Raw genomic sequence first — 14,126 nt, forward strand, 5'->3', positions numbered from 1 at the left:
AAAAATCGTAGAATAAAAATTAAACGCAAAAGTATTTTTCTAGAAAAAAATCATGTAACTCAATGTGAACAAAAGACAAAGCGTGCAAATCTGGTTGGCAACTTTTCCAGTATCATAATGTGTAAAATTTTTATTAGAAAAAATTATATTAAAATCAAGGATTATATTTCCCAAAATACTTTCATATAAAAATTTTAATTATATCGCTCAATCCAATTATTCAATCACCTTATTTTTGTGTATTGGATTATTGCACATATGAGTTTTCACCATTTATTCTGCTAATGAGTTCGACGAAAGTTAAATTAAATTTTCACTTTATTTAGCGGAATAACATTTATTATTCTGTTCAACTTATTAATAAATTAAATTATGATTTTTTTCAAAACCGAATGTAGCATACAATGAAACATTGTTGCTAAGTAAATTCATGATAATTAAAATAATATTCGAGTAAAAAGCTTATATTTATAGAATTCAATCACGATTATCTGTTCGGCGTATTAGAACGCCATAAAAAATAATATAACAGCAAATCAAATTCCAACAATTCTTAAAATGCTAATTGGCCGGTTATAAATCTTTCAACGACTCCATCTGCGCCATTAAAGCACATATTTGTATTTCTAACCTATGAAATTTCTTATGAAATTTTATTTATATTTTTCATGCAAAAGTTGATTGAGTCATTTTTTAGTATTTGGAGTGAGGGCGTTAATGTTATGTATGATCAGCCCGAGAAATATGCGTTTCACTTTTCAACATTCCGCGGACACCGTGTGGGCGACACCTGGCTTCTTGAACGAGGCAAGATCGGCGGAGGCCGCTGAATGACAAGAATTCTAGGCGTAATATTTGTGGTCAGGTGTAAGTAACTTTTATATCACCTGCAATCATTTTCAATCTTTACGAGCACTTTGTTCTATTGCATTTATATTGTTGCTATCAAGTTGCAAAAGTATGCTACAATTGCAATGTAGTTAGGTATGTGTTCGTAAGCTGAGAGTAGTGTTATATGACAATATATCATAAAATATACTAGTTAAATGCGTGGCATTGTGAAGGTAATGAAAGGTAAGATGGATTGTAAATAACCAGGAAAATTATTCAAGATTTTTAGCAGCCATTTAATGAAATACAATGCAGAAAAGCATGCGAGGTAGAATTAAAATATTGGCTAAAAATATTAGTCAACAAGATTGATCAGGATATGAGAAAAATGATAATTTTGGAACAAGCCTGGAATTTGAATTTAAATTTGAAATTTCAATTAAAGTTTAATTTTTTTTAAACTAAGACGTATAGTATAGAAAGCCAGATTAATTATAAAATCACCTAAATCAAACTGCTGCTTCTTGTCCCAGAATGATTTTATATTTTAATTTCTAAAGAATTGGTTAATTTAGATTATATAGTAATCTTAATACCAGGTACTGATACGAAGTAGAGATGTATTTGGAAGCGTTCAAAATTCAATTAAACACCTAGTTAAATAACCCTTAAAAGCTCTGAGAATATAAATTTCACCTCTGAATATATAAATTTCCAAGCAACTCCTGTTCGAAAAATGATATAAAAATTTTACGGTTCAATCAAATTCGTTGACAGGTTTTTAATTGAATTCAATATTTAAATGCAACTATGCAGTTGATTTTTCAATTTGATTAAACCAAGTTTGATTTTTCACCAAATCAATCTACAATATACATAAATGACTTATTTGTGGTCGTTGTGATTGGAAAAGGTAGCGATTATTGAAAAAACTCATTCGTTGGGTAATATTAACATTTCAATAACCGATTGGATATGTGTAAACAACATTCTAGATTCTAGAGTATTAACCATACAATTAACCATCTATATGATAAGATGGAATTAGTACATAAAAACTAAAAAGGATTAATACACTTAAAACATTCTGATTCCCATCACAAAATCTCTATAAATGAGAATATTGTCCAATAGTACCTAATTTTTTTTTACATACGATAGTATGAATATCGCACATCTAAAAAACTAAACAAATAAATTAGACACGAATGCCTAATACATAAGTGTAAATCAAAATTATTCTCAACAATATAATTCCTAAAGTTTTTCGTAAGCCTAATCAAACCATTAAATAAAACATTACGACCTGATTACATAACAGTGGTAAAAAAATAAAATTAAATTTGTATTGATTTTAATTTACATGTAAATAATTCCTAAGCAGGAAGCAGATATCAATGCCAGTAACAGAATCCAATGTGCTAGTAAAAAATCATTTACAATAATGTAACCCAAGAACAATTGATTCTGCTGAGGTGTCAGAATGTCTTCACACATTGGCGCCGATAAAATACTTGCAACTAAGTCGATGATTCCAATGGCTCCCAAGTAATAAATAAAAATTTATCAACTATCATCCGAAAAAAATGAAACGAAAATCAATAAGATCATTATCTGTGTTTTCATTATAATTTTTAATATTACTAGTGAGTGTTAAATTTGTAGAAATTGGTAAATGGTCCAATGGTGCCATTGAAACAAAATCATTATTTTTTTTATTAAATATTAAACGAGACTGAGCAATGATTTGTTAATGTTTTAAACTGTACTAATTAGCAGAATAAATGGTGAAAACTCATATGTGCAATAATCCAATACATAAAAATAAGGTGATCGAATAATTGGAATGAGCGATATAATTAAAATTTTTATATGAAAGTACTTTGTGAAATATAATTCTTGATTTTAATATATTTTTTTCTAATACAAATTTTATACATTATGATACTGGAAAACCAGATTTGCACGCTTTGTCTTTTGTCTACATTGATTTATATGAATTTTTCCTGAAAAACTATTTTTGCACTTAGTTTTTAGTTCTACGTTTTTGAATATAAGAAGCATAAGCATAAAAATCTCCTTTTTTGAATATTAGACATTACTTAAGTTCTGTCAAAAAATTATTTATACTAGTTTAGAAGAAAATTTGCTTCGACAAATGAATAGATTGAAGATAGTAACAACAGAGAAAAGTAAAACTGAAATTTTGAACTTAAGTAACATTTTTAAAATAAAAGTTTGGCTGGTTTTGACAAAGCCAAAAAGCGAAAAGTCTTAAGGGAATACTCTGGTCGATAATTTTTTGATTTTTTTATATTTATATAGTTTAACTATTCAAGAATATGTGTACTAGTGAAATTTTCAAAATTTAAATTATTTTCGGAGATAAAGCTTTTTGAGCACGATAATCCTCCACTGTTTGCTTCCTCTATGAAACTTTAAAAGCGTTTTTCGCAAAACTGTCTTTTTTGATACGATACCCACGATTTCTCAACATCTACTGAACTGATTCACTTGAAATTTTTACAGAGTATTCTTTATAGACTTCTCTTCAGTATGAACTATCCCCACTCATCCGTAAATTCCTTTTATTATTTTTAATAAAATCGAGAATATAAAAAAAAAAATTGTAAAATATTTTTGGAACTTTTTATTTACGATTAAAAAATAAGTATTGATGAAAATTATGCATTTATTCGTTGCATTGTGTACATTTCATTCTTGCAGAAGAATTAAATATTAAACGTTATACAAGTGCTCTCATTTCTGAAAATAAAAATTGACATACAAATATAATATAATTTATGACCGATGCTGCGGTAAAATAGGCCAATGTTATGGCAAGGCTATGTTACGTACGTTTTTCATATAAAGTGGTACTAAAACCCGCCAAAATTATTAGCTGTGCAGTCAGGTGTTTTAGATAGAAAACACACAAACGTCGAATCTTATCAGAAGTTAATCTATGTGATGTCGCATAGTAACATATGACTGAAGTTAAATTTTATGTGCATTTTGACAGTTTTTAGTACCATTTTATATGCAAAACGCTACGTAGCATAACCTTGTCACAACATTGGTCTATTTCACGGCAGAATCTGTCCCTTGGTTAGTACATGAACACAATTTGTGTTCAATGTTTAATTATGTTCCCAGTGTGTATATTTCTCTAAACCATATTATTTTAGTTATAACACAAAGTCAATTCAGAACTTTTACCTTGTTTGTTTGAAGACCACTGGTCAAGGTACGAAGGACGACGTATAATAATAAAGTTACATCGTTGCATTTCAATCACGACGCCGATATTCATACGACACAGGCCGGAAAACCGGTTTATGTTTTATTGATTTCTTTCCTCTACGACAGCATTTGAATCATCGAATCGTGTACTTGTGGTTTATAAGTTTTCTAAGAAAATATTGTGCCTAACACGGTTCAGATGCCGATAGAGTTGGTAAAAAAATTATATCTAGTATGATCAGAAGTGACAATATTCTCGAAAGACCATTATTTGGTAAATAGTGTCGCTGTGACTTGTACCAAAATCCATCAAATTCTTGAACCAAAGACCATTATATGGAAAACAGTGTTGCTGTGATTTGTACCAAAATCCATAAAATTCATGAACCAAAGACCATTATTTGGAAAACAGTGTCGCTGTGATTTGAACCAAAATCCATCAAATTCATGAATCAAAGACCATTTGGAAAACGGTTTCGCTGTGACTTGAACCAAAATCCATAAAAATCATGGACCAAAGCCCATCATTTAGAAATGACTAGAATGATGACAGGTGCATCCTGGTACGTGAACAATAAAACTCTGCATGATGATCTGAAGATGCTATATATTAAAAACTTTATAAAAACGAGATCCACTAATCATCATCACAAATTAGAAAATCAACCCAATTCACTCGTTGCTACGCTGCTCCTTACACCAGAATCGAGAAGAATAAAAATATTATGTCCAATTAACTTGATAGCTCGTAGGTAAGCGGTTAAGAGCGACGGGACTTGTTTCAGAGGTCCCGGGTTCGATACCCACTTCGAGCAGCCTGTTGTCAGGCAACATTGACAACGATTTTCACTTGGAAATATAGATAGCAATATGTTTCCAAGTGAAAATAGCCCTCACCCGGCATTGTTGCACCATACTTGCCCTATTACAGAGATTGTAATAAAAATTTATCATACAGAGATGTGACAACTGTTTGGGTTGCCATCTGTAATAAAAACAAACGTAGTTTGTAAGATATTAGTCACAACAGCTCATAGAACCCATAAGTTCTGATCGCTGTTCAAATAAAATTATATAAAAAAAAAATAACTTGATCCAGTAAAATTGATCTAATAGTAATTACCCACTGGGGTAACTACTATCTACAATTATATTTAGTTAATGTAAATCAAAATTACTCATAGAATATAACTAATGTTCTGATTGTTAATAATAAGAGAAATAAAAAAAAGTGTCGCTGAGACTGAACGTAAATTGAAAAAAACTAATCGAAAAAAGAAAACTAAAAAATAGAACTCGCAAATCAAACGATCAATACGTAATACGACTCTTTGAAGCATCTAACTTCAAAGAAATCTCGAGAAGAAATCTAACTATAAGAAAATTAGTCCGGAGTGGATCGTGACTTCATTTATGTTGCTCATTAAGTTGTCAATAACTAACATAAGCAAACGTAATATTTGAAGATAAAACGTAGAATATGTATATGCTTCAAACATTATAAATAAGTCCCATTTTAAGAAAATATAATTTCTACCATTGGGTAGTCTTCAAATAACCCTAATTATGACTATTTCAAAATAATTACTGAATTTAAATTTCGTTATTTAAATCAGAAAATAAATGAAAGAAAATAAAGGAAAAAACCGTAACATTCAGGTGGCGTATCCCGGCGGTTTTGAAGTTGAAGAAAATTATTTATTTATCATGAATTTAGAGTAAAATCACCAAATACAGTATTTGCTATTACATTACATAGATAGATAAACACAAATTGCATTATATAGATACCAAAAAAAAAAAAAAAAGTGCATTGAACACAAATAAACGGACTACATTATTTTTTTTTTACTGCAATCAGAACTAACAATAACAGTAAAATAATCTTTTGTGATAATACTTCTCTCCTCAACGTCTCTTTTATAGAAGTCTACCAAATTGGTTGCTCTATCAATATTGATGAATTTTACATTAGAAGGCAATCCAATGATTTTATTCCAACTGATGCTAGAAATGAATAATTTTATATCTAAATCAAGTTAAAATGGATATCACTACTGCTTGATATCATGTTGTCAACCATCAACATCAAAATTACTCGATATTCTCTCATGATAAGCGATTTAATTTTTTGTAGTTAAGTGAATTGTATACTTCGAATATATTATTATAATATTATATACTATAACTGTGGGTCTTGAAAAAATATCATTATGTAGACCCTTTCAAAAAAAAAATCAGTACTCTACATTTTGAATTTTCATATATAGAGTCAAAATAAAAGATCTTTTTACGTAAATCTAATTTAATAAAAGATCTAAAGATTTTAAAGTGGTGATTTATTCCAGTTTGATATCACATATCTGACTATGACCACTCAGAAAAAATTATTGGAGCTTGGTAGGCATATTTTGACAAATCTATATAGTCCTGAATTTACACTATATGATTACTTTTAGTTCAATCTTTGCAAAACTCTTTGAATGTAAAAAAATCAATAATTGTGATGATGACAAATTGTTCCTGATTAAGTTTTTTGGTAATAAAAACCATACGATTTATAAAAGTTGGATAATGGTGCTTCTTGAAAAAAGTCCTTACACCATATGATTACTTTTAGTTTCAATCTTACTACAAAACTCCTTGAATGTAAAAAAATCAATAAATATGATAGTGACAAATTGTTCCTGATTCAGTTTTTTGCTAATAAAAACCATAAGTTTTATAAAAATCGGATAATGGTGCTGCTTGAAAAAGGTCCTTACACCATATGATTACTTTTAGTTTCAATCTTACTACAAAACTCCTTGAATGTAAAAAAATTAATAATTATGATAGTGACAAATTGTTCCTGATTCAGTTATTTGTTAATAAAAACCATAAGTTTTATAAAAGTGAGATAATGGTGCTGCTTGAAAAAAGTCAGTCAGTGATCAAAATGAACAATGCATCTCATAATAAAGTTATTTAGTTCCTTGAAAAAAATGTTCTTGGTTTTCTAACAAAAATCCGCACTTACTTAGTTTCCGACCTAATAGAAGATATAGAAATTGAATACATCGTTATGGACTTTGTTTCGTAACGTTCTAGAATATAAATATTTCCTACAAATTATTATTCTGTTGCTTCTTGGAGCTTTTATGTACATGAAGTAATTTCGCTTCAGGTGATACGACATAACCAATGCAAAAGTCACCTTCGTAAACCTACGCAAACAAATAACGACATAACTGCTATATATACTGAAACAGGTACAATATATTATTATACTAGTAATGGCACTAACTAGCCATATAATTTAATTCATTATCATATCAACCGGATTTAACACGTATTTTTAACTTCCCGTAGGGTAAGTTATTGTAATGGGCCGAAAATCGGAATTGAAAATTTTTACATTTCTCGACGTTTTGAAGGTTTCTGAACGTTTTGGCATACCTCAGAAAAAATGGATGTGTGTGTGTGTGTGTGTGTGTGTGTGTGTGTGTATGTATGTATGGATACAAATTTTCGTCCACGTTTTCGGGCGTACGGATCAACCGATTTGAATGGTTCAAAAAACATTCGATTCCTATTGATTGGGAAAAGAGCTGATTAGTTTTTGGCAAAGGCAGGTCCAGCCGTTTCAAAGATACGGAGCAAAGAGTGCAGAAAATAGAAATCGAATTTTTGAGAGAACGGAGTATCCGATTTGAATGATCTAAAAAACATTCAATTAGTAATGATTGGGAGAAGTGTTTATTAGTTTTTGGCAAAGGCAGGCCCAGTCATTTTGAAGATACGGAGCTAAATATGTAAAAAATAGCAGTTTTTGAGAGAACTAAGCGTCCGATTTAAATGATTCAAAAAACTTTCTGCTTGTCTTAACAAAATAATTGATTTTGGAAAAAAAAATTGTTCCAATTTTTTTTTTTTTTTTTTTAGTTTTTTTTTTTTCAGTTTTTTGTATATCGAAAATATTTCAGATTTTATTTTATTATTTTATATTAGACAATGATACAATATTTATAATAATCTATTTGAAAACAATTAGTATTCAACGGGAAGTTCCAGCAATTTGCCTTAAGGCACGATGCCATAATAGCCTCAAGACAGAATTCCACTTACAGCTAGTTTTATTTAGCTTTATATATTTTTTTCCTGATTACCTATTAATTTGACTGACAATCAAAATCCATCTCTCAAAAAATTAATTGACTTACTTAAAAAATATAAATTATATAATATGTTAAATCGTCCAGTACTGACGATAAGTGGACACGAATCCGAACGCCTACAAATAATTGCAAATAAAATCTGCGAACAAGGTTTGCTGAGATAAATTACAAGATAATCAACATCAATTTAATAGATATCTATCACTCGAGTTATATAAATAGAATATGATGAGATATTACACAAATATAGAGATGGGCCACAATCTACACGCGGCATCAAGAGAACTAAGGTCATGAATTAGATGTTGGAGGAGTATCTTAATAATTCAATTATTTTCGAGAGCATTCGTTCGTAACAGTATCATTTTCTTTCATAAATTGACGTAGGAAGATGCAACGTATCAATTTACATTTAGCAAACAAATTAATTATACGAAGAAAATTGAATAGGAATATATATTGTAGGGTGTCAAAGATAGTACTTCACAGAAAGTAAATGAAACATCTAATATCTGAATTTTAAATGAAATAATCTAATGACTCAAGAAAATCTTTTAGAAAAATACAAGAAAAGACTAGTGGCATCGTGCCTTAAAGCAAATTGCTGGAACTTCCCGTACCAAAAATTAAATTTTTAAAAAAAGCTTTAACATTTTTTGAAACCTTTCAAAAAATGAGATTTTAAGAAGTTTTCAAATTTTCTAAAAAAAATGACTTGAAAAATTCTTTTTTTTTTTGCATATTTTGAAATGTTTTGAAAATTTTGAACTTTCTCAAAAGAATCGTGCTGCGTAGGTGTTGTAGAGAAGTAACATTGAAGCGCGTAAGCGCTGCGTCGCAGTCCAACTGATAAACATCGGTACGGAATCCATAGAAATGTAAATAAAATTTATACTTATAATTAAAATCTCTATAAAATATTTGACAATTTAATGCGCTTATGTCTAAAGATCATTTTTGAGTGCCAAATGGCTTTTTTTTACTTTTTTTTACTCTAACTCCGAAACCGCTAGACCTGCCATCCCAAAAAATTGAATCAATTCTTCATTTTCAACGCAAATGAAATGTTTTTTGAATCATTCAAATCGGACGCTCCGTTATCTCATCAACACGAATCGAATGTTTTTTTTTTAATTATTCAAATCGGTTGATCCAAATTTACGAAATCGTCGATGAAAATTTGTATCCAAACATTCAGAATGGAAAACAAAAAATTATTAGATAGTTAATGAATGCATTTCAATGAACACAAGGCTTCTTAGAATAAAAATGAGCAGCACAGAAAAATGTGAAAAATGCAATGAGGAAAATGCTTCACACTATTTAACTGAATGTGGTAAAAAGAAAATTATATGGGATTGGATAAAAAATAAATTAAACATCTTGAAAATAGATGTAACTGAGGATGACGATAAATTTATCAAAATAGATATACAAAATAAATCAAAGAAGGAAAAAGATGTTAAAATTTGACTGCTATTTGGAATTTTATATAATTTATATCATGGTTTTGAGGAAATAACACACATTGAGAGGAATTTAAAAGAAAAAAGAAAAGAAGAATAGTTATATAAATTCACTTATGTATAAAGTGTTGTAATATAGAATGTATATATTTATTTATGTAAAATAAAGAAACCATTATAAAAATCAAGAGAAAAAAAACACACTCATACTCATATACATCAATTTTTTCTAAGGTATGGCAAAATATTCAGAAACCTCAAGAACGTAAAGATATATACAACATTTTATTGTAGATTACTATAACTTATCCTACATAATAAAACAATAAAAATAAAATAACAAAATTAAATTAGTACGATTCGTTATAATATAACTTCATATGACCAAAATGTTCCACGTTATCTTCTATATTTATGTATCTGAATTGCACACAGAAAACTAGTACACAGAAAGGTACTACTGCGCATCTAGCAACTTTTTTGTATCATGATTGAAATTATCAAGTTATAATTAATTCTCACCATCTGTCTTAATAAAATATGTCGCGTAATAAATTTAATACTCATTTAACCCACACGCCATCGAGGTATTACAATCAACAATTATAAATCTATTACATAAGCGTGACAAACAATTTGCATGGAATTTATTGAGGATTACGAAATCAGCTACCAAAATGCGTTTTTGCACTTGTATCATACTGACTGCATCATTACTTGAAGGAAAAAGCTTTTAATAAATGTTTTGCCTTCAAAGGTACTGTAGATACTAAATTTTCACTTGAGATTATATATCTCTAAATATGATGCCAAGTGGAAGACGTTGCTGCAATGCCTTAAACAAATGTATCTAATATAATCTCATCAGTAAAAGAATGGACAACTATTGGATTGACTTCTTGAAACTCTAGGAAATGGTTGAAGAATATGAACCACAACAGCTAATAGGACACCTAGTCATGTTTGCTGTTTGAATATATAACCAAGCTACTTTATTATTGATGTTTCATATTATTACACTTGCCAACTAAATGCCCTCGTACTATTAAAATTGCATGGACCTAAGAACCCTCCACCAGAGGAGGTCTTTCACTTCTGCGCATTAGAACTGAAGCAGTGGTAACTAATTTACAATTATTAATACAATTTACTTCTAATTTTTGCAACAATATGTAAATAAAATTTTATTTTTAAATTCTAACTTAACCATATAATATATGGTTTAAAGAATTTTAAAAAGATATTTTAAAAAAATAATTTCAGGTTATATTATGGTAGCAGTTATCTGCAAAGAAGGACGAAGTGATCTAAAGTGATTTGAATTACAAGATAGTAATTTATTTTATCATAATTCGATGTAATACCTACTACAATAAATAAAATAATTTATATATAAATTAATGAATTAAACATCTAATATCCAGAATGAGCATCATTCTATTAAGATTCCTCTCTAGAGGCAGGAAACGAATAAAAAACTAAATAATTTTATATGCAATATTTCTTCATATCTGATATCATGGCAATATACAAATTTCATGCGTCACATTCAAACCTGTATTTCATGTCACAATATTTCACACAAACGCGCCGATAAATGTTATTGCAGTTTTATGTAAAATGATTGATATCTTTCAAAATATTATATGTTATTATGCAATCAAATAGTTACAAAATGTATAAAATCATTGATCTATGTATTTATAAAAATTTAAATACGAAAGAAATTAGCGAAATATTGTAAAAAATAGAAAATTGAAATCAATAATGCAAACAAGGAAGGCATACTATATAGTACATACTAAACGAAAGAAAAAACACATTATTCCTCTTTCAAACATTACTACCACTTCATACCATGGAAAAACTTAAATATTTCGGAATTTTATTAGACATACAACTTAATTTTACAGAACACAAATACAAAAATTTAAAAATCAAAACGCTTAAAACTAATAACTGCTTAAATTTTCATAATAAAAAGTTTACAATGATTACAATTCGGCATACCTTAGAAAAAATGGTTGTATATGTGTGTGTATGTATGTGCGGATACAAATTTCATCGACGATTTCGTGAATCAATCAATTTGAATAATTTAAAAATCATTCGATTCGTATTGGTGGGGAGACATGCCGATTAGTTTTTGCCAAGTCCATTCGTTTTGAAGATACGGAGCAAAAAGTGTTAAAAAGGGTAATGCAGTTTTTGCAATAAGAGAGCGTCCGATTTGAATGATTAAACCAACATTTTATTTGCAATACGAAAATGAAGAATTATTTAAATTTTTGAAAAGACAGATCTAGTGGTTTCGGAGATCAAATTAAAAATGAAAATAATGCCATTTGGCTTACGAAAATGATTATTAGACATATGCACATAAAATTATCAGATACTTTTTAGAAATTCCAATAATAAGTAAAAAAATTTGTTTACATTTCTATGGATTCCGCATCTATGTTTATCTGTTAGACTGCTTCGCGGCGTTTACGCGCTTCGATATTTCGTCTCTAAAACGATTGATTTGACAAAAAGTTCAATATTTACAAATAATTTCAAGATATAAAAGAAAATTTAAGTTTTTCAAAAAGTCATTTAAAATAAAATCCAAATTTTCAAAAATCCAAACATTTTAGTTTCAAAAAAAATTTAATCTTTTTAAAATAAGCCACTAGTTATAATTTAAATTTAAAGCGCTTAAATAGAAGTGTACCAAATGCACTTTATACTTGTTTATCTAGACTTAATGAATATCTATGGGATAAAAAAAATTGTTCGACGTAATAGACTATTTTAAACACAAAAATCGGATACGGTGGCTTGAAGATATAAAAAATCTGCTTCTTTTTGATTATTCTAAAGGTTAAACCAAATAATAACTTTGAATTTGATATAAAAAACGGATTTCTTATTTGAATCATAACGGTAAGATAGTGTCGCCTGGAGATAAGGAGTTCTTGATACTGGTGCTTTTTTTAAACGACTTTTCACAATTTTTTTAAGTTAATCAATAATTCTGTGATGATTGATGACCATCGATAACCAGATTCTGTCGCATAATTTTAGTAAGAAATACTGATATTTCATCTCGGACTTGGCAACAAAATGATGATTTCTTTACCATTTTGTACTAACGCCATCTTTACCGCAGAAGCACAACTTCTCCAAGAATTAAATTAATTATAAAAAGAATAAACAATAATGAAAGTAAAGAAGTCAACTCACCCGATCGCACAACCTCTCGTCGTTCTTGCCGCGCTTCAGCGATGGCGCTCGAATAACCTTGCTAACGGATTCCATGGCAACCGATTCAAACTTTCCAGGCTTAATGTTATTATCTCTAATCACAATGACACCCACAATCAATTATCACTTAATCACTTTAAAACATACACTCACACACTGCACAGCACTCGCCGTTCGCTATTGTCACTTCATGTTAAATTTGCACTTATCCAGAACCTGATCGATTTTTTGTATTGATTTTCAGCTTGATCATGGGGCGCCATGTTGTCCTGGACATATCGCGCGATTTTCAAACATATCCGCATAATTTTCCGGACATTTTAAGCTGGTGCACTTTTACTTTTCAATTCGATAACTTGGCTCATCGGATGTCGACGAACTCTGGATTTCTGTAACAAAAGAACAAATATCAACGTGAGAGATACACACATGGATGACGAAACACAGATCCATTCATTGTTGATATGTTGCGTTAAAAGACCTAAATTAAAGATGAAGAAATCTAGAAAAAAGATAGAGGAGAAAATTTAGTTACATTACCGACTTGCATTGTTCTGATTGACTAAATGTATACTTGTTTAATAATACGTATTAGAAACATTCACATAGTATTTGGAAATTGATCATTCAAAGTTAACGAACTCACTGAATTCACTTATAAAATTCTTATACGTTTCGACACATGATCTATGACATCATTCAGCAAATCTAAAATGGTCACTAAAAATTAACCATGCATTGAAACATTTTTCAAAACTATATTTAAAAAAATATACTCACCACACCAAAAATCACAAAACACAAAATTAAAACAATTTCTCATATAAAATTTTAATTAAGATTAAAAAACCACAATTCAATAAAATTAATAAAATCCAAAATTGTTTGATAAAATAATGATGCTTAATCCATCACATCCCAGTGCAAACTGTGCCAATTGTACATGGTCCGATCCAAATGCAAACGCACAAGTGTTGTCATGGGGGAGAAAAAGGTTTAACGCAGGTATAAAAATTAGACTTGATATGCGCAATAATACGAATTGGCTACTATATACAACGCATTGCCTTGTTAGTCCAAAGTAATTCTGCCCCTACTGAAAAATTAACGATACCTTTTCATTTTTGTTAAAAATCATGATTTATTGTTAAATCTTTTTTAACAATGATTCAAAAACGAGCAA

The 14,126-nt window shown here is 29.2% G+C and overlaps 1 protein-coding gene across 1 annotated transcript in view; it reads right to left on the reverse strand.

The window, feature by feature from the left end:
• Positions 1–13,328, reverse strand: part of LOC113377482 (mitogen-activated protein kinase-binding protein 1) — a 235,081-nt gene extending 221,753 nt beyond the window's left edge. Inside the window, exon 1 of the mRNA XM_026617824.1 lies at positions 12,923–13,328. Coding sequence (XP_026473609.1) covers positions 12,923–12,997 — 75 coding nt within the window. The 5' untranslated portion in view covers positions 12,998–13,328. The remainder of the gene's footprint in view (positions 1–12,922) is intronic.
• Between the last annotated feature and the right edge of the window lie 798 nt (positions 13,329–14,126).

This window comes from Ctenocephalides felis, unplaced genomic scaffold, assembly GCF_003426905.1.
Source record: "Ctenocephalides felis isolate EL2017-DRISC unplaced genomic scaffold, ASM342690v1 CF-g0.4_SCAFFOLD_01886, whole genome shotgun sequence".
NCBI classification, from domain to species: domain Eukaryota; kingdom Metazoa; phylum Arthropoda; class Insecta; order Siphonaptera; family Pulicidae; genus Ctenocephalides; species Ctenocephalides felis.